Source organism: Zophobas morio, unplaced genomic scaffold, assembly GCF_036711695.1.
Source record: "Zophobas morio isolate AGI-343-1 ecotype UQ-CSIRO unplaced genomic scaffold, CSIRO_AGI_Zmor_V1 ptg000006l, whole genome shotgun sequence".
Classification (NCBI taxonomy): domain Eukaryota; kingdom Metazoa; phylum Arthropoda; class Insecta; order Coleoptera; family Tenebrionidae; genus Zophobas; species Zophobas morio.
This window is the reverse complement of record NW_026972111.1, coordinates 7,850,216-7,876,655: the sequence shown is the minus strand read 5'-3', so window position 1 is coordinate 7,876,655 and position 26,440 is coordinate 7,850,216. Positions and strand designations below refer to the sequence as shown.

Genomic DNA, 26,440 nt, shown 5'->3' with positions numbered 1-26,440 from the left:
GCAAGATTCCAGCATTATCTTCAATTAGTAAACGTCTCTTTTGGTAAAGGATTAGAAACAGCATTGGCAATCGAAACTTCAAGAATTTAACATCGAGAAGACTCATCACATGCGTCAAATAATCTTCATACAATTGGTTTTACTAAAGGGCAATCAGCATCAAAATATAGTCAAACTATATCTTCACGTCAAAAATCTTCAAAAATAACAGGTCGAAGCATAAATTTACAAGAATTGGGTCTATCAGGATTGTGCTTACATTGTGGAAAAAATAATCACCAAAGTGACAAATGTCGCATCAAAGAAAAACTTCACTGTAATCTCTGTCGAAACAAAGGGCACATAAATAAAGTATGTCTTTCTACATTACTTCAAAAAAATCGACAAAGTGTCGACATCGGTTCAAATTCCTCTGTTGATGAAGAATTTCAAATAAATAATGTTGTCGATATCTTCAATACCTCTTCGTCAGCTTATAAACCAAGAATGTTCATTACAGTACAAATTTTTGGCAAACCAGTTAAATTTGAGTGTGATACTGGCAGTCCAGTCGGTCAGAGGTTTAAATATTTGTTGCTTCATAAAAACCTCTGGGTTACATACGAATACCTCTTACATATAAAAAGAATAAGTTCATGGGAGATTTATTTGTCGTTTCTGATTATGGTACAGCCATTATGGGAAGAAGATGGATGCAGGTCCATTTTACAACCATCATTTTCTAATTCTTGTTGATGCCAAATCCAAATGGCCAGAAGTAATTATGGTTAAAAATTCTCCATCACCGAGCACCATCTATCATTTACGAGAAATCTTTAGCCGGTATGGATTACCAGAAATATTAGTGACAATCATCTTCAAATCAAATGAATTTAGAGCATTTTGTGAACGGAATGGTATTAAACAACGGATGATTGCACCAGGACATCCAGCAGAACGATACTGTCAAACAAAATTTAAATGCATGATGAATGAACTGAGTTACTCCGTTATCTTCTGGACAGACGCCCTCTGAACTCTTTTTAGGAAGAAATGTACGAACCAAGTTAGATTTTATGAGACCAACTGAATCAGCAAAAAAGAAAAACAAATCGAGTTTCGAGAAACATTTTCAAGTGGGTGATAGAGTTCAATCCAGAAATTATCAAGACATGGATTATAGAAGTATGGAATAATTACAAAATGTATTGGTAATCTACACTATTTAGTAGAACTAGGTGACGGTTATGTAATTAAGCGTCATTACAATCAACTTCGTTCCTGTAATGTGGAGAAGAAAATGAATATCAACACTGCAACAGGTTTTGGCACTACCTTGGACCTAGAAGTTGATTGTAAGAATTCTCCAAACACCAACATTCTGATTCAATCAACACAAAACACACTAAATCAAGAGCTCATTCGAAAGAAAGAAATTAGATCAACAGAAGAACACTACCAGTTATTATTCAAAAAGATGATCAACTTGAACAACAATTAATGGATCCAGAAACAAGCGTACAGCCCGCGATACGTCGATCTACTAGAATCAATGATCTAATAACTAATGGATAGAATGTTGAGGCGCGTAATACCGCTCGCATGCGGTGACAACTAGAGAGAGAAATAAACATATCTACAGTGAGTGTTGTTAGACAAGGCCAACACGTATCGGTAGGCAAGAACGAGCTTCGGTGCCGTTGAGTTAAATAGGAGATAATGTAAAAATGATTTTAAAATTCAACTTTGTTGTCGTTTTTTTTTATTTTGTAGGACACTGTATACATACAATACAAAATGAATATAAACACACAATTTATTGAACAAAATTAATTTTGTGTATACCTGTCTGATTTTATTAGGAACTTGATTATTTCTGCTGTTTTCATAATTCAGTCTAATAATAAAAAAATACGTAAAATTACATAAAGCAACTGGACTACATGATTGTTAAGTGGATCTTGATCCAAAATGTGGTCATTTAAGACATTAAACATATTTCTGAAATTTAGTAATCTAATGGTTTTAATTGTAAGAATATTAATAACATTCGCTGAAATATTATATTTCATAGTTCTGAAAGTGGTTTCAGCTATCTTACAAACTTTGATGACATCAACTGATGGCTTTGTAAGTTCACCTCTATTTTTTTAAATTTAGCAGTGCCGAAAGGGTCTCATTGGGTCTCATTGTTAGTCAGTTTTCTAGGCCTTGTTTAATTTTTTTTTATGTTTTGAAAAATTCTCAGTTGTTGTGTGGGATTAACAGAATTTATTAACTGCCGAAAATTCTCATTTTTAAAATGTTTGCTAGACACTCTTGACGCAGACGTCCGAACAAATTTATCTCGTTTAAGTGCAACAATCCATTGCTTTCTTAGCAACAGATTTGTCGGAAAACTGAAATTAAATTAAATAAAGATTGTATGAAAAAATTATTCAGCAGATATCTAACCGATGAAATGAAATATTACAGCCTTTGTGATGCCGCTCCTCGCATCCAAATGCACAACAAGATGTAACCATCGTGAATATGATTGTTATTATTGCGATTGTAAGAAAAAAAGCACTTTAGAACTGCACAGAAATGCCACACACACCAGGAAGTGAGTAATTAAAAGTAAATTTTAACTGGAAGTTGCTTTGTTTTGCCTACCGATTCGGACCTCTCAAATGGTCACCGTACCCTCTCTCTCTAACGTCTCTCCAGTCTGAGATCTCTATGACTAGAATTAAGAAACCAGTTCAAAGGTTAATTTTGTAATCTAAAAATTTTACTGATTTGAACTATGAAATTAGGGAGGCAAGACTGTTATATATTAATCAAGTTACAATGTTAACAAAAACAAAGGCTTTATTATTATTATGTTTAGAATAATTTTCAACGATGACATTTCAATGAAATAAAGAATAGTATAAAAATAGCTAAACTGTTAAATACACAACAACTCTTGTTTCCAAATATCTTTATAAAAATTTTAACCTCTCCACCGTAACGTAGCTCCCTAACCTGTGTTTTCTTTCTCTCTGTTTATACAGTATTTGTGTCAGGGTTTACCACTATGCACTCGAGTTAACCACGCCTCTGGTTCCAAAGTATGGCCAACCAGTGGCGCAGCAATTTAGTTTATCATCCGTCATGGGCATGAAACGAACTAAAACTTAAAATTAACTGCTTTTAAAAGAATATTTACACAAATCCGATAATTTACAAAGTTTGCAGCTCAACATATTGAGTTTATTAAAAACAAAAAAATAACGCAACGTATAAGCACACACAGTACGTGAGGGAACACAATACGCCTATGGAGTACCAGTACGACAGGATTTTTTAGCAAAATCGTACTCCTCCGTTAATATTTTTTCACTCCTGCAGTTGAGGTCGTTAGTACCTGGTGACCAGTTCACTTTCTCAGTCACAATAAGTCCAAAGAGCATCAGATAAAACCATTATGCACAACACCAGTTGATACACTAACAGTAATTAAGTGGGTGTTTATTTTAAAAAGGCAACAATTCATTCAGTTTGTACCAAAAATCAACAACTACGTGTGCGTCGAGTCATGGAAAGTTCAAGGAACTTGTTTGAAGTTCATGATAACATTTTGGAACTCGTACTGCATTTATTAAATTATTCATCAACAGGTTCTTTTTATGAAGATATAACAAAAATTAAAGAATGGATTATCAAACAACCACATTTTCCAGAAGTAATGGGTAAGAAGCCTCTTATAAGTCTGAAACATTCAAATAGGCGAAATAAAGCAACAATTATTTTTTATATTATACCTAGTCTGCTTTGTTAAACTCAAATACATTTTTTTTTTTTGTTAATTTAACTAAAATCTAAGGTTGCAATTATTTCCTATTACCTACTAGAATATTGTTTATTTAATTAATAATAATGCTTCAAAATATTCTTTCAATAACTTTACTCCTGTGTCAATTTTTGGTCTTTTGGGTCCATTTTGTCAGTCAGTTCACAAAAATAACGTTAACTTTCATTTTTTAAATTTAATAAAACAATTCAATTTTTGCAGCCGACAAAAAAATCGAAAACTTTCTTATTTTAAACAAAGGCAGCGTGGAAAGATGTAAGGAAAAAATAGAGAATTACTATAGAGTAAGAACCCACTTAACTGATATATTTGGAAATATTAATCCCAAGTTACCTTACATGGAATATATGTTGAAGGCAATGTACTACCAGTTACAAGAATTCGTATAACAATAATTGTCACAAGCTCTTTTAGGTATTTTGTTCCTCTTCCAAAACTTACAAAGGACTTCTATAGAGTGCTTTACCATAAAATAAGAGATACATCCTTAACGAAACATTTCGATTTTGATGACGCTGTTCGCCTTTTAGTAAATATACAAGAACTTCGTTTGACTGAAGATATTACATATGGCGATATCCTTATAATGGACGGTCAAAATACTCCCTCAAGTCTTCTGTTCAAAGTAAAACCAACAACTATGTACAACGCACTAGTAGTTATATACAAGGTAAAATAAGATTTGTTAATTTGCCTAGTAAAACTTTAGTATTGCAGAGAGTTTTCTCGAATCGTATCAAAGCAGTTTACATAGTTAACGCCCCCTCTTCTGCGGAATGGTTTCTGAATATTATTAAGAACACTATAAAACCTAAAATATTTGAGCGTGTAAGTAATTTTCAATGTATATTTTTTAAATCGCGAATAATGATTATAAATTTGGATTACAGATACATGTATGTGAAAATTGGAATACTATCTTTGAACAGATCGGCGAGGAAGTTCTACCGAGAGATTGTGGAGGTAAAGAAAAATCTTTGGAAGAATTACAAGGTAAGACAATTTTTGAAAACTTTCATGTGTATTTTAACAACGGTGATTGTTAGACATCCTCCGACAAGAATTTAAACAACGCCAGGAGTACTTTGATCAACTAGATGCCCTTCGTGTTAATGAAGAACTGAGACCACAAAAGCTTAAAGATGGTGACATGTTCGGGTTTTCCGGAAATTTTAAAAAATTGGAAATTGATTAAATTCATATTTGTTACGTATTTTGTTTGATTTGTTTCTTCTGGTTTTCATTTTAGGTAGGGCACTCAAAATTTTCGTCAGCTAAGGCATGACATTTTGCCATTTTATTAACATGAATCTAATTAAAAATAAATCATTTGATTCATCTTTGTCTTTGGTTAATTCTTTTTTTTTTTTGGGAATCACGACGATGATTCTATTCTATCGGCAAGCACATGCCGCCCAGCACCCCTCTATCATGAAGAAACGTAACGCATAGCGTGCACTCGTGATGCATTGACCAATAGGCTTCTATTTTCGGTGTTCCGTTTCGCACATCAGAACGTGTTTAGTCGGGGTTGCGCGAATTGTGAACGTTTTGTTTTTGTATGTTATTGGACAAGTGAATCTACAATGGCACCACCGATGCAAAGTGAGATTTGAACTTATTTTAAACCAGATGATGATCGAAATAAAGCTCAGTGTATAATATGTAATAAAACATATTCTCGCAAGGGTCGTACCACTTCGTCTTTGAAAAATCATCTGAAATCCATGCACCCAGAACAGTTTAGTTTGTTCGAAAGTTCGAGTAACGAAAAACAAATGCAGAAGATGAAAGCTGATGCACGTAAGTTTTACTATCAACAGCGTTTATTTATTAGCCTTAATAAACCATTTTGCTTTTATTAATTACTTAAAAGTATATTATTCTTAATAGATTGTCAGATAAGCTGCTTTAAGGAATTAATTAAAATTAACAGAAATGTTAACAGCAGTTAAGCCCAAAGTAGGTTTATTTTGTATTTAATACAAAAAAATCGGTGCAATAAAAGTTTCGTTGTTTAAAATCTATTTTGCATCCGTTTATTTTTGTTAATTTCCATAACAAGTTATAATTTATGTGTGTATTTATTTTTAGATACTCACTACAAGAAGCAAAGAAACAACTTTCGATAGAGGAAGCAGTTCAAAAAGAAAAAAAATGGGATACCAACAATTCAAATTCGAAAAAAATTGACAAACTCATCGGAGAAATGATTGCACTTCAAAATTTATCGTTTAATTTTGTAGAGGGACTCGGTTTTCGCAAACTGATACAAGAATTATCACCAAGGTATAATTTAAGAGGGCGCAATTTTTTTACTGACTTTGTGTGCACGGAACTTTATGGCAGTTGCTAACAAAATGAAAGAATTAATCGAAAAATTTGATTACATGGCGTTTACTTCTGATATTTGGTCGGATCCAAGCTCTAATTCATCTTTGCTTAACCTGACTTGTCATGGAATCGTAGAAAACTTTGATCGATCATTGATTATATTGAAATGCGAAACCTTGGACGACCGTCACTTAGGTGACATAATTGCAGAAAAATTTGACACCATGCTTACTGAATGGAATATTTCAAAAGAACAAGTGCACTGCATTATTCGTGACGAAGGCTCCAATATAAAAAGAGCTATGCGATTAGCAGTATTGAATAATTTGGATTGTGCAGTTCACAAGATGCAACTCGCTATTCGAAGTGGTTTACAATCGCAGGAAAACATAACAACCGTCAAACAAAAATGTAAGAAAATTTCGACTCACTTTAACCATTCCACCATTGCTCAAAAACAACTGCAAAAATCCAGGACAGCACGTTTCACATGTTTGAGCGTTTTTTAAAGGTAAAAGATGCATTGAGTCTTTCATTGACAGTGAAATTGACCCTATTTTGCCAGAAGAGTGGAAAATTATTGAATGTTGTGTTGAGCTATTGAAACCTTTTGAAGAAGCCACACGGGAACTAAGTCACTCTCATACACTTATATCATCTGTGATTCCAATAATTAAAATGCTTGGAAAAAAACTTGATGATTATTTAACAAGAGCACAGGATTCTGATCAAATTCAGGTGGCTGTCACGGCTCTGAAAACTGAAGTTTCAGCAAAATTTTCTTTGTTGGAAGAGAACAATTTATATGTCATAGCCACGTACTTGGCACAAGTTTTTTACACCAGTGACCGAGGAAAATATTAAGGACGATATTTTGAAGATTATGACAAACATAGAGAATGACGTCTCAAACTCTCAAATATCTCCAAATTTCAAAGCAGCGAAAAAAATTGGTCTAAAGAGTTTAAACAGTACTTCCCTCGCTGTCGGAAACTTGACGACTGCATGCCTATTGTGTTTTTTTTTCTCATTACATTTTTGTAGTGGGAATTTAAAAAAAATTGTGATGACGTCATCAACATTTTTGCAAGGACACGTATTTCAGTTGGGATAGATGTAGTGTAATACTAAGAATAAAATTATTGTATTCCCAAATTTTCGGGAAAATGAATTGGGTCGTTTTGAATATTGATTTCTTATAATCAATAAAATAACGAAACAATTTACTCACGTATACGGCGCCGGTGTGTAATATCTAGAGAGCGGATTTCTGTCGGGCTAGGCAAGGCCAAACTCGGTACGGCTCGTACGGGATGCGAATTCATTGCGGTTGCGGACTGCACTTCGTTTATTTGACATTAGAATAACGCTGTTTCGTTGCACTCTGCTGTTAATTCCCGTTCTCATTTACTTAGCCGTTTGATTAATAAATCGTTAATTATATTTATGGAATTAGTACTGATTAAATTCAGTGATTATCTATCACCCGCTACTGAGTCCCGGCGATCCAGCGCGTCCCCACCTATAATCGTGACGTGGCCCGACAAAAATCCGCTGTCTAGTAATATGAAAGGCAACTGAAAATCGTTTATGTATAAACATTCTTAATTTAAGATGACAAGCGTAACAGCATACGTGAGAGTCAAACAGAGAAACTGTAAACAAAACGACCATCGGTTTTATTGCTTCGACTTCCGCTTATTATATAAAACATTGGGTTTTATTTTAATTCTTGACGGTGAAATTCACAATTGGTTGATTATACACATATGTCTATTTCACATTCGCGGAACCAAGTGAGCGCATAAAACAAATGCAGGTCTGTAATGTTAAAGTCGATGTAAATAAGCGTGCTACCCTTATGTTTCAACCGAGTTTTTCCTTTAACAAATTTTGTGTCTACCAAATTGGGTTGGTTGGGGTGTAATACTAAATAATAAGTGTTGCCTTTAATTTAGTCAATAAAATAAATTGACTTCATTAATTTTTTTGAACCACCTCTTAAGAAAATCTAAAAAATATGAATGGAATGATAAATCACAAGTACAAACTCATCATATTTTTTGCATTTTAGATAGGATTTATTCAGCAAAATTTAAGGGTGACGTCATCAATTTTTTTAGGAGGGATGAACAAATACATTTTGAACAAAAGTTTACCATGCTTATAATAACTTTAAAATATTCCCAAGATTTCAAAGCATTCGGTTTTGTAATTCCTGATTAAATCGATAAAATAAATTCACGCTTTCATTAATTTTTTTGAGTCACCCTGCATATGCAAATCCAAAAATATGAATGGAATGATAAATCACAAGTACAGACTCATCATATTTTGTACATTTTAGATACGATTTATTCGGCAAACTTTTGAGCTGACGTCATCAGTTTTTTGTAGAAGATAACCAAATATATTTTGACTAAAAATTTATTATGCTCTTTATAACCTTAAAACATCTGCAAGATTTCAAAGAATTCGGTTTTGTAGTTTCTGAGTAAATCAGTAAAATAAATTTACGCATTCATTAATTTTTTTGAGTCACCCTGTATATGCAAATCCAAAAAATATGAATGGAGTGATAGATCACAAGTACAGACTGATCATATTTTGTACGTTTTAGATATGATTTATTCGGCAAATTTTCGAGCTGACGTCATCAAGTTTTTGGAGGGGATAAGCAAATATATTTTGACTAAACATTTATTATGCTCTTTATGACCTTAAAACATCTGCAAGATTTCAGAGCATTCGGTTTTGTAGTTCCTGATTAAATCAATAAAATATATTTACGCATTCATTAATTTTTTTGAGTCACCCTGTAGATGCAAATCCAAAAAATATGAATGGAGTGATAAATTACAAGTACAGACTCATCATATTTTTAGAGTTTAGACAGGATTTATTCGGCAAACTTTCGAGCTGACGTCATCAATTTTTTGGAGGGGATAAGCAAATATATTTTGACTAAACATTTATTATGCTCTTTATAACCTTAAAACATCTGCAAGATTTCAAAGAATTCGGTTTTGTAGTTTCTGAGTAAATCAGTAAAATAAATTTACGCATTCATTAATTTTTTTGAGTCACCCTGTATATGCAAATCCAAAAAATATGAATGGAGTGATAGATCACAAGTACAGACTCATCATATTTTGTACATTTTAGATATGATTTATTCCACAAACTTTTGAGCTGACGTCATCAAGTTTTTGGAGGGGATAAGCAAATATTTTTTGACTAAAGATTTATGATGCTCTTTATAGCCTTAAAACATCTGCAACATTTCAAAGCATTCTGGTTAGCAGATTAAAAATTAAATTTCAAAATGTTGTTTTATAATTTTGATTTTTTTTCCAAAAATCTGGACGTTTCGGGTGAAAAGTCGATTCGGAGTTGTAAACTACATGTGTAGGACTATGTTATTTTATACAATTGAAAACCCATTTACTATGTACAATTTTGAAGTGACGTCATCGCATTAGTGGTGGGGATGATTAGACAAATTTTGGTTAGCGTTTTACCATCTACATGATATTCTTAATATAAGTACAAAATTTCACAACAATCGGTCGAGTACTTTCGGAGATTATCTGTCTAATAAAAATCCGGGACGGCAGACGGACAGACGGACAGACGGACAGACGGACGGACAGACGGACAGACGGATAGACAGACGGAAATGGGAGACCTATTTCTTCGTCTTCTAGGGGTCATGAAAGATAGAGAAAACGTAAAAGTAGAAAGTCGGCCGACGGACTCGATTACAATACTTCCTTTGCTTACGCTCGGGAAGTAAAAATTAATACTCAATTTATTTTAAAATGCCCCGCTTCAAAAATATAATGCGAAAAAAATCATAATTGGCATGCAGTCGTCACGGTTCCGACAGCGAGGGAAGTACTGTCTAAACTCTTTAGACCAATTTTTTTATTTAATTCAAAATAATCTATTTTGATGTCAAGTCACTTTTTTGAGCTAATGCAACTAGTTGCTAAAAGTGGAAAGAGTATGTTATTACTAGTTATGCAAAATTAGTCTAAGTGCTCGCAGAGATCTCCTACTCCATTGCAAGTCCAGTGTCGCACGACGATTGCAATGACGCAAACTGTAGCGATGGGCGAAGCAAAAATATAATGCGCGCTACTGCATCAATGTGCTTAAAGTCTCATCGACTAAAAGTAAATGGCACCAGTTAACATCATATTATTAAGCTAACTGCGTATTGATAAAGTGCATAATAATTCTAATGAACTAGTCATTTTGAAGAGAAACAACAACGCAACATTTTGTGCATCGTATTATGGAAAGTTCAACTCACTTATTTGAAGTTGGTGACAATATTTTGGAGCTTGTACTAAATTTGTTAAATTATTCATCCATAAACTCTTTTAACGAGGATGTTGGCAAAATTAGAGAATGGATGATGAAACAACCACATTTTCCAGAAGTAATGGGTAAGTAGCATAACTGTAACTAATGTTTTAAAAATATAGACACAAAGTATAATTACGAATATACAAACCCAGAAAAGTGACATGCTGAAAATGTTGCAGCGTTATTTTAATGTAGTGCACCTAGTTTTTAAACATAAATATATTAGTTGTACTTATCTGTAGCCTTAAACTTTCAAATCACCACAGAGGTCAACCACACTCTTCTTTGTTCAAGTCAATTTTTTTGTTAATTAATTGTAATTTGTTTATTTAATATGCTTCAAGATTTTTCTGTGAGAATCCAAAAATTTGACGAGTAAACAAAATGTGCAAACCGTCAACACGCTCGTTGGACGAAGATTGTGGCATCGAATGAGATTAATTTTCGTTTAAAAAAAATATAAACTAAATTTGACTTACCAATGTTAATATGTGCTTTTTTATTGAATTGTTGAAATTTAATAAAACGATTCAATTTTTGTAGCCGACAAAAAAATTGAAAACTTTCTTATTTTAAACAAAGGCAGCGTCGAAAGATGTAAGGAAAAAATAGAAAACTACTACAGCGTAAGAACCCACTTAACTGAAATATTTGAAAATATTAATCCCAAATTACCTTACATGGAATATACCTTGAAGGCAATGTACTACCAGTTTTATAGATTGTTATGATATAACAATAATAATCACAATGTGTTTTAGGTATATGGTTCCTCTTCCAAAACTTACAAAGGACAATTACAGAGTATTTTACCATAAAATACGCGATGCACACTTAGCGGCAAACTTTGATTATAACTACGCTGTCCGTCTTGTGGTAAATATACAAGAACTTCGTTTGACTGAAGATGTTGCTTATGGCGATGTCTTTATAATAGACGGTCAAAATACTCCCCCAAGTCTTGTGTTCAAAGTTAAACTAACAACTCTATACAACGCATTAGTAGTTATATACAAGGTAAAATAAAATTTGTCAATTTGCATTGTACAATTTTAGTATTGTAGAGGGTTTTCTCGAATCGAATGAAAGCACTTTATCTAATTAACGCTCCTTCTTCTATAGAATGGATTCTAAATGTTATTAAGAGCGTTATAAAACCTAAGCTATTCGAGCGAGTGAGGAATTTTCAATGTATATTGTTTTAATCACCAGTATTTATAAATTTGGATTACAGATACATGTATGTGAAAATTGGAATACTGTCTCTGAACAGATAGGCGAGGAAATTCTACCGAGAGACTGTGGAGGTAAAGAAAAATCTTTGGAAAAATTACAAGGTAAGACAATTTTTTAAAACTTTCATGTGTATTTTAACAACAGTATTTTTAGATATCCTCCGACAAGAATTTAAAAGACGCCAGGAGTACTTTGATCAACTAGATGAACTTCGTCTTAATGAAGAACTGAGACCTCAAAAGCTTAAAGATGGTGACATGTTCGGGTTTTCCGGAAATTTTAAAAAATTAGAAATTGATTAAATTAATATTTGCCACACATTTTAACGTATTAGTAGATTGTTTTAGTTTCAGATAATGTACGAATCATGATGGTATTTTAAATATTTGTGTATAATTTAGGACTGAAATTATATTCCAACGTTACGTTAGTTGCACAGACCACAAAATAAAATTCGAGGTTAATCGGACCCATTACACCTGTTAATACTATTAGCATATTTTAGAAAACAATACTTAAAATTCAATCTAATCATGCATAATCTACACTTTTTTTTACAATTTAGAAACTGTAAAAACAAATTAATAATGTTGATTTTATCATTGCTATTGAAATTTACTTTTTTTCCTCATTTCCAGTTATTCACTGACGTCAGTCGGACGTAAATACTTACTGAATGTTATATAAATGCACAAAAATTAAAAAAACTATTACGCAAGGACAACTTGTGGATTTTACATTATTGCATCACTGGTACAATCTTCTCTGATAAATAAGTTTATTTTGATCCTTTTATATATATGTCACAGTGCTCTACTTCCCACCCAAACACTAAATGCGAAACTCGAAATCTATACTTCTATACTTATATTATAAAGCTGAAGTGTTTGTTTAATTGAACGCGCTAATCTCAGAAACTACTGGTTCGAATTCAAAAAATCTTTTTGTGTTGGATAGTCCATTTATCGTATCTACATATAGGCTACTGACTTGGTTTTGAGTACCGTGTTGTTCAAAGAATACTATGTACGTTAAGAAAAGAAAGGCAAAATTTAAACCCCACCCCATCTCAGTTGTGATGATTTTCTCAGAAACTTAAAACACGTTTAAAATGATAAATTTTTGTAAGAAAATATGGATCTTGGAATTAGGCTCCGCCTAAGAAACTTAAAACATGTCTAACTACTATCAACGGCAACTTGGCAACGGAGTTTATAAATGATATAAATTTTCAGCTATAAAATCAAGGTCACGGGGAACAGCAACTTCAGTGGGAACTTCAACGTCAACGGCAAGTTTATAAATAGACCTTAACTTGGACACTTGGAGTCTACTAAGAATTTTTGATTTCTTTCTTCTATAACAATAATAATATATTGTTAGTTATTTACAATGAAAACGTAATATTTTTTACTGCAAAATTTTATGCACAGGTTCTCAGCAGGAGAGATCGAAAACAATTGAATTTCGTTTATTACAGTGTGATTTGTCCTGAATATAAAAAAATGTTTTAGACAAATTCTACGTCCTACTTTTAGCCGTAGAATCCGAATCTGTAATAAAAATTCGGGGTTCCTATTTAGGATTTCAAAGTTACGTCTCGCCCCACCTACAAAGAAGAGGGAGGGGAACTAGTTTTTGCACCAAAGTATTTCCCCCATGGAATGATTAAATTTTTGAATCTGGACGTTGTTGGTAGAGTGGTTATTTTTTGAGATATTTGAAAGTTGCAAGTTAAAAAATCACCCTGTATAAACTTTTATAGTACATCTTAAATATTAATCATATTTATTTACACATTAATTATATGTCCTAAAATCACCAAAGTCGAACGAAATTTTTGCAACATTTTAATGAATCCCACTCTTGAAAACATGAATTAGGTACACCAGTTTTATTAAAACACTCAAATTTTTATTAGAACAATTTTCGGTTTGAGTTGCTTTAATCTTGATTACCTGGAAAAATAAAAAAAAATAGCTGTGAATATATTTTATTGACCTATTATTTATGAGGATTGTCAATAAGTTTACGCCAAATACCTTGTGGACAAAAATTTCCAACTCGAAAACGTGATTAAAATGAAATGAAAAAATTGAGATTTTCAGCTAAATGATTCTAAACACAAAAACTAGACCTGAAAATTTCTGTGAGTGGCAAAATGAGAAAATAGGAAAGAGTAGTTTGCATATTATTATATTATGTAGTAAACATGCATTTTGCATAAATCCGAGCTCTTATAATTACTTAATTAGACTTCATACAAACGGAATTCCAACCTTCCATTAACAAAAACCAATTACGTAAAAAACTCTTCCATTCGCAACACATGCAAGGAGTTTGTTTACGATTATTAATGATAATTGCAAAAGAAAATAAATAAAAGTTTAACAAAGATGCAAATTTTTACTTCCCGAGCGTGCTAAAGACGAATGCCTACTTTGTTTTCCCGACGTTTCAAGTCCCCTAGAGTACGAAAAAGTAGGTCGCGTGTTTCTTTTTTATGAATAATCTGCCTTTGTTAGCCTGTTATACGTTAGGGAAGTTCTATCTAAATAACTTATTAACCTTTTTACTTCCCGAGCGTAAGCAAAGGAAGTATTGTAATCGAGTCCGTCGGCCGACTCTCTACTTTTACGTTTTCTCGATCTTTCATGACCCCTAGAAGACGAAGAAATAGGTCTCCCATTTCCGTCTGTCCGTCTGTCTGTCCGTCTGTCCGTCCGTCTGTCCGTCTGTCCGTCTGTCCGTCTGTCCGTCTGTCTGCCGTCCCGGATTTTTATTAGACAGATAATCTCCGAAAGTACTGGACCGATTGTTGTGAAATTTTGTACTTATATTAGGAATATCATGTAGATGGTAAAACGCTAACTACAGTTTATCTAATCATCCCCACCACTAATGCGATGACGTCACTTCAAAATTGTACATAGTAAATGGGTTTTCAATTGTATAAAATAACATAGTCCTACACATGTAGTTTACAACTCTGAATCGACTTTTCACCCAAAACGTCCAGATTTTTGGAAAAAAATCAAAATTATAAAACAACATTTTGAAATTTAATTTTTAATCTGCTAACCAGAATGCTTTGAAATGTTGCAGATGTTTTAAGGCTATAAACAGCATCATAAATCTTTAGTCAAAATATATTTGGTTATCCCCTCCAAAAACTTGATGACGTCAGCTCAAAAGTTTGCCGAATAAATCCTATCTAAAATGTACAAAATATGATGCGTCTGTACTTGTGATATATCACTCCATTCATATTTTTTGGATTTGCATATACAGGGTGACTCAAAAAAATTAATGAATGCGCAAAATTTATTTTACTGATTTACTCAGGAACTACAAAACCGAATGCTTTGAAATCTTGAAGATGTTTTAAAATTATCATAAGCATGGTAAATTTTTGATCAAAATGTATTTGGTCGTCCCTCCTAAAAAATTTATGACGTCACCACAAAATTTTGCTGAATAAATCCTATCTAAAATGTTTAAAATATGGTGAGTCTCTTCTTGTAATTTATCATTCCATTCAAATTTTTTCTATTTGCATATACAGGGTGACTGAAAAAAATTAATGAGTGCGTCAGTTTGTTTTATTGATTCAATCAGGAATTACAGAACCGAATGCTTTGAAATCTTGGAGATGTTTTAAAGTTATCATAAGCATGGTAAATTTTTTATCAAAATGTATTTACTCTTCCCCATAAAAAATTGATGACGTCACTCCAAATTTTGCTGAATAAATCCTATCTAAAATGTACAAAATATGATGAGTCTGTACTTGTGATTTATCATTCCAATCATATTTTTTGGATTTGCATATACAGGGTGACTGAAAAAAATTAATGAATGCGTGAATTTATTGTATCGATTTAATCAGGAATTACAAAACCGAATGCTTTGAAATCTTGGAGATATTTTAAAGTTATTATAAGCATGGTAAACTTTTGTTCAAAATGTATTTGTTCATCCCTCGTAAAGAAATGGATGACGTCACCCTTAAATTTTGCTGAATAAATCCTATCTAAAATGCAAAAAATATGATGAGTTTGTACTTGTGATTTATCATTTCATTCATATTTTTTAAATTATCTTAAGAGGTGGCTCAAAAAAATTAATGAAGTCAATTTATTTTATTGATTAAATTAAAGGCAACACTTATTATTAGAATTACATTGGACCAACCCAATTTGGTAGACACAAAATTTTTTAAAGTAAAAACTCGGTTGAAACATAAGGGTAACACGCTTATTTACATCTACTTTAACATTACAGACGTGCATTTGTTTTGTGCCCTGACTAGGTTCCGCGAATGTGGTATAGACATGTTTATAATCAACCAATTGTGAATTCCACCGTCAAAAATTAAAATAAAACCCAATGTTTTATATAATAAGCGGAAGTCGAAGCAATAAAACCGAAGGTCGTTTTGTTTACAGTTTCTCTGTTTGACTCTCACGTATGCTGTTACGCTTGTCATCTTAAATTAAGAATGCTTATACATACACGATTTTCAGTTCCCTCTCATATTACACGCCGGCGCCGTATACGTGAGTAAATTGTTTCGTTATTTTATTGATTTTAACAAATCAATATTCAAAACGACCCAATTCATTTTCCCGAAAATTTGGGAATACAATAATTTTATTCTTAGTATTACACTACATCTATCCCAACTGATATACGTGTCCTTCCAAAGATGTTGATGACGTCATCGCAATTTTTTTTAAATTCCCACTACAAAAATGTAATGAGAAAAAAAACACAATAGGCATGCAGTCGTCAAGTTTCCGACAGCAAGGGAAGTACTGTCTAAACTCTTTAGATCAATTTTTATAACCTAATTCGTTAATTTTGGGACCAAAAAACGTCTCCTTTTATTCATTTTTTAACGAACTAAAATCCGAAGCTTATTAATTAGCAAAAGTAGTACACTTGGATAACTTGCCATCTCATTTCATACAGTTTGCAAACCTTGACCCTACTAACTATTTAATAAAAACTTTATCAGTTAGCAACACATTAATTAACATAAATCAGAGCTGTACGAGCATAAACATTAAAAGAATACTATCAAGAGTCATGGTCCCGTATGTTTTTCCAAGAACCGTCGAGCTAAATAAAACTGATAAAACGCATTGTCAACAAACAGTACCCCAACATAATTAACTTTTTCGAAGACTGCAAGCAAACCTAGAGAAATGAACTTCATACTTCTGGCCACAATCACGATAGAACTTTTGGTGGTTTCTGTCGCCGAAAGTGCTAGTAAGATTTAACAGTTTACTCTATAAATTTTTACCTCATTTTTTTAGAAAACCCATTATTACCCAATCGGACTGTATGCGGTATACAAGACGTGGTTCAAGATTTTATCATTGGGGGCAGCGACGCGACCATAAATGAATATCCTTGGATGGTCAATCTTGAATACCAGGATATAATCTACCCAGAAAGAAAACGAGAACTCCTTTGCGGGGGTGCTTTAATTAACGAAAGATATGTTCTCACTGCTGCGCATTGTCTTAACGTTGACGACAAAAAATTGTGAGATTGTTTCAACTCTACTTGCAACTCGTTTAGTGAATTGTAATTTCAGAGTTAGTGTGCGTTTAGGTGAATGCAACATTGAGACCTCACCAGACTGTTTCTATAAGGGGCAGGAAAAAAAGTGTGCCCCTGTGGAACTTAGCGTGCCAATCGAAGATGCAATTCAGCATGAAGCTTACGATCCAGACGTTCTTGGAAAGTTTGACGATATTGCTCTGCTCAGGCTAGATAGGAATATTACTTACTCAGGTAATCGTTAATTTGTTTGCATCCATGGTACCAAACTGACCCGTGTCAGTCAGAATAGGGTAACATCAGTAAGTCAGAGTAATATATTAGAGAATAATAGCAGAAGAATTTGTATAATCAATACATATTATTCTTTATCTGGTCTTAGTAACCGTAATGATAGAAGCCTTCCCTGAATGCCGGTCCTTTCCGGGTCAGCGGTGTAACCGCATCCTTAAGTGTTTATATCATTTCCAGATTCCATCAAACCTATTTGCTTGCCGACAAAACGAAAACTCATTAACACTAGCTACGAAGGAAAGAAACTAATGATCGCTGGGTGGGGCTCTACTACAGCACACGGAAATCGAAACTCCATTGTCAAACAGAAATTGCAAGTAAATATAGTTTAACACACGTAGCCATGATTGTTTTGAGTGTTGTTTTTTAGATACCGGTGGTGGATAAAGATAGTTGTAAACAAATCAAGTTTTATCGTGTTTTAAGGGATTCTCAAATTTGTGCTGGTGGTGAAAAAGGAAAGGATTCGTGTAGGGGCGACAGCGGTGGGCCTCTGATGGCTGAACATTTAAAAAAACGTAAAAGTAACTGGTTTGCTGTGGGAATTTTATCGTTCGGTGACGAAACGTGTGGCGAGCAAGACTCTCCTGCCGTGTATACCAGAGTGGCGCATTATGTTGACTGGATTACAAGCAAGATGCTTCCGTAACTTGGAACTGAAATTAAAAGTAAAAAATCGACTGTGTACAGAAACTGTAAATAATTGTTTTATGTTATTAACAAGTTCGTAAAGTAAAGTTTTTGCGGACAGTAGGTGATTATTTTTTATTTAAAAAAATTCACAAAATAAGATACCAGATATCATTAAGAACATCAAAGATTCCTTGAAATTCGTTCTAAACAAAACACAAGAGCCTTCAAAGTTTCTTAAATTAAAAATAAGATACGAAGGATCTTAGGATTTTTCTGAATTCTTAAAAGAAAAGATTGCGGGTCCTTGGATTTTTTCAAATTTTGTCAAAAACGAAACACGTACCAAATTCTAAAAAAAGATACTTACTTACTAGCAACTCCAAATTCTTTCAAAAACAAGATACCAAAAGGTTCTTTAAATCCCATTCAAAAACAGAAGACCAGAGACCCTAAACTTCTTGCAAATTCATTCAACACCAAGGTCTTCTCTTTCAAGGTCCTTTTAAATTTGTTCTAAAACAAAATACCAGGTGGCGACAAGATCCTTTCAAAAATAAAATATCCGGAGCTTCGACGTAGGTAGGTAAAATAAGAACCTTGCTATCCCTATGTTTTAAGTGAGTTTTCCCACAGCAAAATTTTGTGATGGAATCTGAAATTCTGAAAGCATACTTACAAGATTTCGGAGATTTCGAAGCTTTCGATGTTACAGTTTCAAATTTAATTTGTCTAATGTTCCAAAAATCTGAATGCCTAGGTGCCTAAAGTAAGTACGTGTAAAATTTAACAACAATCGGTTCGGTAGTTTCCGAGATTATCTGTTGTTTAATAAAAATCGACACACGCAGAGACGACAGACACGTGGAAACGGGAGACCTACCTTTTCGTGCTCAAACGTGGAGAAAATATGAAAGCAGCCCAATCCTAATACTCAGTGGTGATCGAACTGACAACCTCCGATCTTCACACAAACCTTTATCATAGTGCTTTTGATGGTTACCAAGGGTTTCTATGTTACATTAATCTGGGGAAATTCCCTGGTCTATAACTGAAAATCGCCGTGCAAAATTGTGTAAAAAAAAAAAAAACTCAACTCGAAAATGCTGTTTCATTATACTTACTTTAGGTGCGAGGGAAGTTCTGTCGAAACAACTTTCGACCAGTTTTTTTGCCTAATGTAGAAATATGTTAATAAGACCGGCTTAGCATATTTTTAAAGTAATATCATCAAAATTCTGGTGGGGATGGTCAAATTTTAGATAGTGATCTCTCAGACTGATAACCTCAAAACACATGCTAAATTTCAGACTAATTGGTTTAGTATATTCTAAGAGAATTTGCAAAGTTTTATTGCGCCACTTTGACTTTTTATTTCAAAAATTTGAACGTGTTGTTGAAATATTGTATCCTTTGGAAAGCCAAGCAGGAAGGTTTTGTGTTCCTTTTGGTGGTAAGCCGAATCGAAACTTCGAAGCTTTGGAGAGGTATGTTTTGACCACATGGGTTTTGACTGGGTGCTGTTTCGTAGCGTGTTTTCAAGTCAACCGACGGCGTTTCTGACGTATGGGGGCTCACACGCTTTGGGAAACCCATGGAATGTTCATCGACGCTAATGGCGGACGGCCGCCTGCGCTTTTCCGTTATTCTCGTTTTTATCTTTTGGTTTAAAATCCGTCGTAGTAGGGCTTTACAGCACGTGGTTCTTAGTTCGGGCCATGCTTTATTTAGCTATATTTGTGAGTCTGTATTTTGGATGGCGGCAAACGAGCCGTTATTTTCACTGTTCTTTGTTCAGGCAGCGGCCATTTTGGAAGCGTCCTTTTTTTTAAACCGAGCACATGTTTTAACTGTAGAATCTCATTGAACAAATTAACAACATTGTGGGTCAGAGGGGGACGTGCATTTTATTGCTTTGATTTAGACCATTGCTTGCACAACGCCACAGGATTCATCGCATTTGTGCATCGCATATTTTTGACGCATACTTTTTGGAAGGACGCTTTCGTCCGACACCACTTTGAACCTGCAGATTGTCTGCCATGTTTTTTTTTATATGTTTGTTTGGGGAAATGTATAACAATGGCCCACAATGCACGTAAATTTCCATGCTCTGCAGTTTTAACCTCACATAATATTTTTATTTGCATAAGTTCATTTCATCATTTTATATGAAGAGTGGTTCACCAAAACAGGTCCTAAGAAGTCAATTCCTGGTACTTTCTGGCTATAATTGAAAAAGAGTGCGCCTTTGGGTTGGGTGATTGGACCTTTAGATCAATACCGACAAAAAATAACCAGATTTATAATTGCATTATCTGGGTAACAATTTGACGAGACAGCGGTATGACGAAAACCAGATGTTTTTCCTAACATTTGTTTGTTTTTACCATAAAACTCTATGTTGGCACATACTTAGAAAATTTATTTTCCAAGTCTAGTCGGTTGGTTCTGGTGGTTGTTCAACAGTTTTGTGATTTTTTTCACTGTTCCTATTTGTAGCCGAATTTGGTTCTGTGTATCATTCGGTGGCTCTATGTCATCATGAATTTTAAATTTAAATTTCGATCAACATTAAAGTAAGTCTCAATTAAAAATAACTTTGAAATCGTATCAATTTTACAATATTAAAAATTGAAAAATTTTCCAGTATAAATATTTTTATACTTACCCCAGTAGCAAGCAATATTTTTCTAATATTGATACAAGATTGATATAATATTAAATGTTGACTAGATATTACAAATATTTATATAATATTCATTTTATATTTATAAATTTATATATAAATTTCAACATATATTACATATTTATGAAATGTCTTTTTATCAAGATATCGAACAACAAAAATGAAAAAAAAAAGTACCATGTTGGGACAACTTGTAGGTAATTTATTTCATAGGATTTTTATTGGAGCAATATTAAAAATTGATTTGAAAAAATACCAGCTATTGCGAAATTGACACTATTCGAAATCTGGCTTTGCACACTATTAATTTCTCATTAAAAAGTAATATTTTTTTTATTTTTGTGAACAAAAAATAACAATTTTTTTCATCATTTTTATAAAACTTACTTAAATTTGCGTTTCACCTACAGATGCAACATATACATATTTTCTGTTATTGTTGGTGGTTCAAAAAGTGTTTTGTGTAAGTTCATGGTGTTTGTCCTATTGTGAATTGTGATTATCGGTACTGCGATAAATTCAGAATAGTGTAGTAAATACCGTTTTGTCAAGAAAACAGCACTAAACCTACATAACCTCACTTCTACATGCAATGCAGAAAATGCAATTTCTCAGCACGTAAGTATATTTAAGAGGTTTAATATTTCTGAATATAAGCATATTATTAATGTAGAGACAAAATTATGAATGTCCGGGCGCAACCAAAAAAAAGAAGGAATCGAGTTAGAAATTGCGGGAGATACGCAGAAATTGGATGAATTGGTAAGCATTTATTATTAATATTATTATTAACTTACTAGTTAAGTTATAAACTAGTTTCAGACTGATAATAATGTTTATTTGTCAGGAAGAGAAGACGTAAAAAACATGTACACAATTTTGAAGAAATTATTAATAATGAACCAAATTGCTTTCAAGTTTTCAGGGCAAGGAAAAAAATAAGCTCTCTTTTAGTGAACTCACAATTAACAAGGCTACAATATGTCAAGTTATGTGATTTCTTAAAAATTACGAATTTTGTAAGTTAATTTAATTGCAGGTACCACACGGAAACGTCACAAAAACGCCACAACTACTGAAATTTAAAAAATGGTAGGATCCTCATTAAGCGCAGACAAAAGCAAGAATGAATTCTCATCGAAAAAAACATGAGGTATGATTTTTTTTATTTTAATTAATTATATCGCTTTTCAATGAATTGGTTATAGAGCAAATAATTATTAAATAAATATTTCTGTATAACGATTGAAATGTAGCAGAACATTGTTATTTCCATTGACAATGTATTTTTATTTAATTGTAAGTTGGCAGTGTATTTTTATGTTTAAAAAATTTATATTGTGTTTCACATCAGGTGATTTTTTAAATTTATGCTCTGGTTGCCCATGAAGCTTATGCCAGCAGTTTCAGTTTCACTGCTGGCATGGGTAACTACAGCAGAAATTAAAAAAAAATCACCCGGTACAAATTTTCAACGAATTGGTTCTAGGACAAATTATTTTTAAATGTATAAATATTGCCGCGACGTTTCAAATACACTGTTATTTCCAGTGACAATGTATTTTCGTATTTAATAAATATTATATTGTATTCCATACAAGTTTTTTTTATATCCATACCCCCTTTCATATGAAGAACATTTATTAAATATTCTGAACTAAATAAGTATTAAACATTGAAAATAAATATATATTCAATATTTAAAACCAATATTGATTTTTTAAAAAAAAATCTGTCGTTACCCATATTATTTAAATGTTAGAACTTCAATATTGATTACATATAAAATGTTACTGGGGTATACTATGTAGAAAAGTTGTTGCCCGCAGCTCCGCTTGCGTGGAATTCGCAAGTAAGACACATCATTTTTCATCTCACTCACTCCTCCCTCCCCAGTAAACCCGTCTAACTTAAAAACTCACGGGATTTCTACACAAATTTCCGTCCCCTATTTTGTCTCCGTAGGGGCGGAATTTCCAAAAATCCTTTCTTAATGGGTGCTTATGAAACAAAAGGAACCTACTGTCCAAATTTCATATTTGTAGCTTCAGTAGTTTAGGCTTTGCGTCGATAAATCAGTCAGTTAGGAGAAACACTTTTATAGGTATATTAAGATTGATTCATCATAATTTTATGTATGTTTGTTAATAAAAAGTATCTCTCTACAAAAATATGTGATTACAAAATTTTATTTGTTTTTTTTTTACAAAAATTGTTTAAAGGGCGTTGAATAGTAAGTTGCATCGGGGCGCCTGGTCCCTTAGAGCCGGCCCTGCTGCCACGCCCAATCCACCTATGAGGATAGACTCTTTTCAATGTTCGCTGTGCAAGTACCGATTTATGTGGAGGAGCTCCGTTGTGCTGAAACCACATATTCCGCCGTACATTCAATGGAACATCTTCCAACAACCCCGGAAGTTCTAGTCTCAAAAATTAGCATATGCCTCACCATTAAGGCCATCAGATAATACAAACTTAAACGGAGTTTAATGAGTGAGTTATTATTAGAGAGCGGATTTCTGTGGGGCTAGGCAAAGCCAACCTCGGTACGGCTCGTACGGGATGGGAATTCATTGCAGTTACGGGCTGCACTTCGTTTATTTGAGATTAGAATAACGCTGCTTCGTTGCACTGCTGTTAATTCCCGTTCTCATTTACTTAGCCGCTTGATTAATAAATAGTTAATTGTATTTATGGAATAAGTAAAGTGACCATTCGTCCCGGATTGCGCGGGACTGTCCCGTTTTTAGACATGCAATCCCGGATTATTAGCGTCCCGGAAAATGTCCCGCATTTAAAGAAAAATGGATTTTTGATTTTTTTTTATATTTCTGTTTTTAAATTTTAAGTTTCCCGTGTTTTTTGCTGTTTTTCCAGAATTCCTCAAAATGCAATGAAGCTGTCTCATTAAGTTTTTAGGTTCAGATTATAAATTTCCGGCAATTCTTACTACTGTTTATCGCCAAGAATTCCGCGAAAAACAATCAAGCCGTTTCGATAATATATCCCTACCCATTGTCTTCAACAGATGCGCATTTACTCTCTATACTTTTCTTGGATCTTCGTTCTCTTGTGTGGTTGTGTCACTGTCAGAACTGCGAAACCGAACATTTTTTGAATTATAATTAATCGTGTCTTGCTTTTCCAATTCATATTTTTTGGTTCTTCAGAGGTGAGCAAAAGTTGTTTGATTTTCAAAAACCGTCACAATATGTACTTGTACTTAGATTGACTTTAATAACCATCGACATGCCTCCAAAACTCGCTCCAAAACGAAAATCTAAATTCACGGAAGATTTGAAAAAAGAGTAGTTCTTAAGAGGAGGTTTTACCCACACGGAAAGTAGCCCGTGCAATGGGTTATGATTTTTCGCATCACTGATTTATTATTGCTTAAAAATAGTTGAAAATTTAACTGCGTGTTGTCAAAGGATGTGGCATTTTGCCACCGTTCGAATTTTTTAAATCCAATAAGTAACTGTTGCAATAAAAATTCACAAAATCACATAAAATTGGCTTAAAAGAAGCGTTTGTAACTCGGCAATTAAGTGACGCCTTCGAAAAATTCAAATGGAGGCAGCAAGATCAACGTTTCGTAACTGTCTATATAAAATTGCGACGTTGTAAATTAGAAAATGTTGCTGTAAGACGAAAAATCAGAGCGCATGTTTTCGGACAAAATGTAAGGCGATTTCTGCTCGCCCTCACTCTGGTCAGGTGAGGAAAGACGCTGAGCGGGGGCTCACATCTGCTCCCACTCTAAAACTCAAAGCATATTCACGACGAGATCGTATTTTGAAATACTGCATTGGATACCAACGTATATTGTACGAAATGTTTAATAAGTGAATTTTCAATAGCCTCTGGGGGCAAAAATGACATCACTCGCCATTTCTAGACGACAAAACATAAAAATATGTTGGAAGCTGCTGCTTCTTCATCAACCATCGACAATTTTTTTAGAAAAACTGAATTTGGTTTAAAAGAACAAGAATTGGCTGCAGCAGAAGCAATTTTTTCATTTCACACAGTGAAACACAATCAAAGCTTTCGATCCATGGATTGTACGACAAAACTTGTACAAAAAATATATGAAAAAAAGTTTACATGTAAAAGAACAAAGTGTGAAGCAATAATAAAAAAAGTTTTGGCTCCATTGTGCAGAAATGAGTTAAACAATAAATTGTCACAGGTACACTCTATTTTAGTTTATTCAGATGCATCTAACCATCAAGCCATTAAATGTTTTCCTACTTTAGTAAGATTTTTTGATATAAATGATGGTATGCAAACTAAGTTATTAGACATCGTGTCTTTGCCAGGAGAGACCTCAGAGCTAATTTAGGATTTTGTGCCGATAATGCAAACACTAATTTTGGTGGTTTAAAAAGGAAAGGCACTAATAACATTTTTGCGAAACTAGAAAAAAAATTCAAACGGAAAATAATTGGAGTTGGATGCGCAGCTCACATTATATTATTCATAATGCAATTCAAACAGCCTGTGACCTATTGCCTGTAGATATTGAAAATATTATTGCGAATTTGTATAAGCATTTTAGTATATTTACTTTGAGGGTTGAGTCATTAAAAGAGTTTTGTGAAGAAGCAGAAACTGAATATCAAAAACTGTTGGGTTATAGTAAAACAAGATGGTTAGCCCTTTTGCCAGCGATGGAAAGAGTTTTAAAGCTATTTGAACCTTTAAAATCTTTTTTTTTATCATTGGAGAAATGTCCTCAAGTTCTAAAAACCTTTTTTGAGACTCCATCATCAGAACTGTGGTTAAAACTTATACACAACCAGGCCTTATTTTCGTCTTCAATTAAGTGTATTGAGGGCGATAACGTCACTGTTATGGAAGTGGCGAATGAAATTGACTCTTTAAAACGAAAATTGACAGAAAGGCAAAACCATAAATTTCTTCCTTTAATTTTGAGAGACAATTTGCGGCAATTAGAAGAAAACGGTGAAATCAACCGAACTTGGTTTGAATCACATATTAATTTATTTTACGCTAATTGTTTTGAATATTTAAATCAATGGGCCGCTCATTTTGAACCCATAAAGCATCTGGAATGGTCTCTTTTAAAAAAAGAAATTGTATGGTCCCAGGTTCAGGAAAGTTTTGCTGTTGTAACAAAAATGGTGGAAGGAATTAAGATTGACGAAAATCAATTATTTGATGAAGTCAGCTATGTTCAACAGTACGCAAGCCAGCAAAAAATTTGTGAATGGAATGAGGCCAGAACATCGTCAGATCTTAGATGGACAGAAATATTTAAGCATCACAAATCGGAAAATATTCCATTCGAAAATATATTGCAAATAATTGAATTTGCCTTTTGTTTGCCCGGAACAAATGCCCCCACAGAACGAATATTTTCACCAATGAACAAAATATGGACCACAGAGAAGACCCAATTAACAGTTGATTCCTTAAAATCAATTCTTATTGTGAAATATAATATGAATGGCACATGCGAAGAGTTA

At 33.3% G+C, this 26,440-nt stretch overlaps 3 protein-coding genes and 1 long non-coding RNA gene across 6 annotated transcripts; all 4 read left to right on the top strand.

Moving 5' to 3' along the window:
• Positions 1-3,377: 3,377 nt before the first annotated feature.
• LOC135123459 (uncharacterized) lies at positions 3,378-5,155 on the top strand. The gene is made up of 6 exons (XM_064048115.1): positions 3,378-3,695; positions 4,019-4,178; positions 4,232-4,487; positions 4,535-4,645; positions 4,708-4,810; positions 4,864-5,155. The coding sequence occupies exons 1-6, from the start codon at positions 3,542-3,544 to the stop codon at positions 5,010-5,012; spliced, it is 933 nt and encodes a 310-aa protein (XP_063904185.1). The 5' UTR covers positions 3,378-3,541; the 3' UTR covers positions 5,013-5,155.
• Positions 5,156-10,232: 5,077 nt separating this feature from the next.
• LOC135123461 (uncharacterized) lies at positions 10,233-12,361 on the top strand. Of its 2 annotated transcripts, XM_064048118.1 has the most exons (6): positions 10,234-10,605; positions 11,069-11,228; positions 11,287-11,542; positions 11,590-11,700; positions 11,760-11,862; positions 11,915-12,361. In XM_064048118.1, the coding sequence occupies exons 1-6, from the start codon at positions 10,452-10,454 to the stop codon at positions 12,061-12,063; spliced, it is 933 nt and encodes a 310-aa protein (XP_063904188.1). In that variant the 5' UTR covers positions 10,234-10,451; the 3' UTR covers positions 12,064-12,361. The 2 variants fall into 2 exon arrangements, with proteins under 2 accessions (XP_063904189.1, XP_063904188.1); XM_064048119.1 differs by lacking the exon at positions 11,069-11,228 and having other exon boundaries at positions 10,233-10,605.
• Positions 12,362-16,826: 4,465 nt separating this feature from the next.
• Positions 16,827-18,382, top strand: LOC135123052 (CLIP domain-containing serine protease HP8-like). Its single transcript, XM_064047547.1, has 5 exons — positions 16,827-17,038; positions 17,086-17,317; positions 17,370-17,569; positions 17,807-17,946; positions 18,000-18,382. Exons 1-5 carry the CDS (start codon positions 16,972-16,974, stop codon positions 18,276-18,278), a joined length of 918 nt encoding a protein of 305 aa, XP_063903617.1. The 5' UTR covers positions 16,827-16,971; the 3' UTR covers positions 18,279-18,382.
• Positions 18,383-21,376: 2,994 nt separating this feature from the next.
• On the top strand, positions 21,377-22,492 carry LOC135123051 (uncharacterized). 2 transcript variants are annotated; one of them, XR_010279532.1, is made up of 3 exons: positions 21,377-21,566; positions 21,622-21,710; positions 21,796-22,492. It is a non-coding gene; the product is annotated as an uncharacterized LOC135123051 (long non-coding RNA). The 2 variants fall into 2 exon arrangements; XR_010279531.1 differs by having other exon boundaries at positions 21,765-22,492.
• Positions 22,493-26,440: the final 3,948 nt, after the last annotated feature.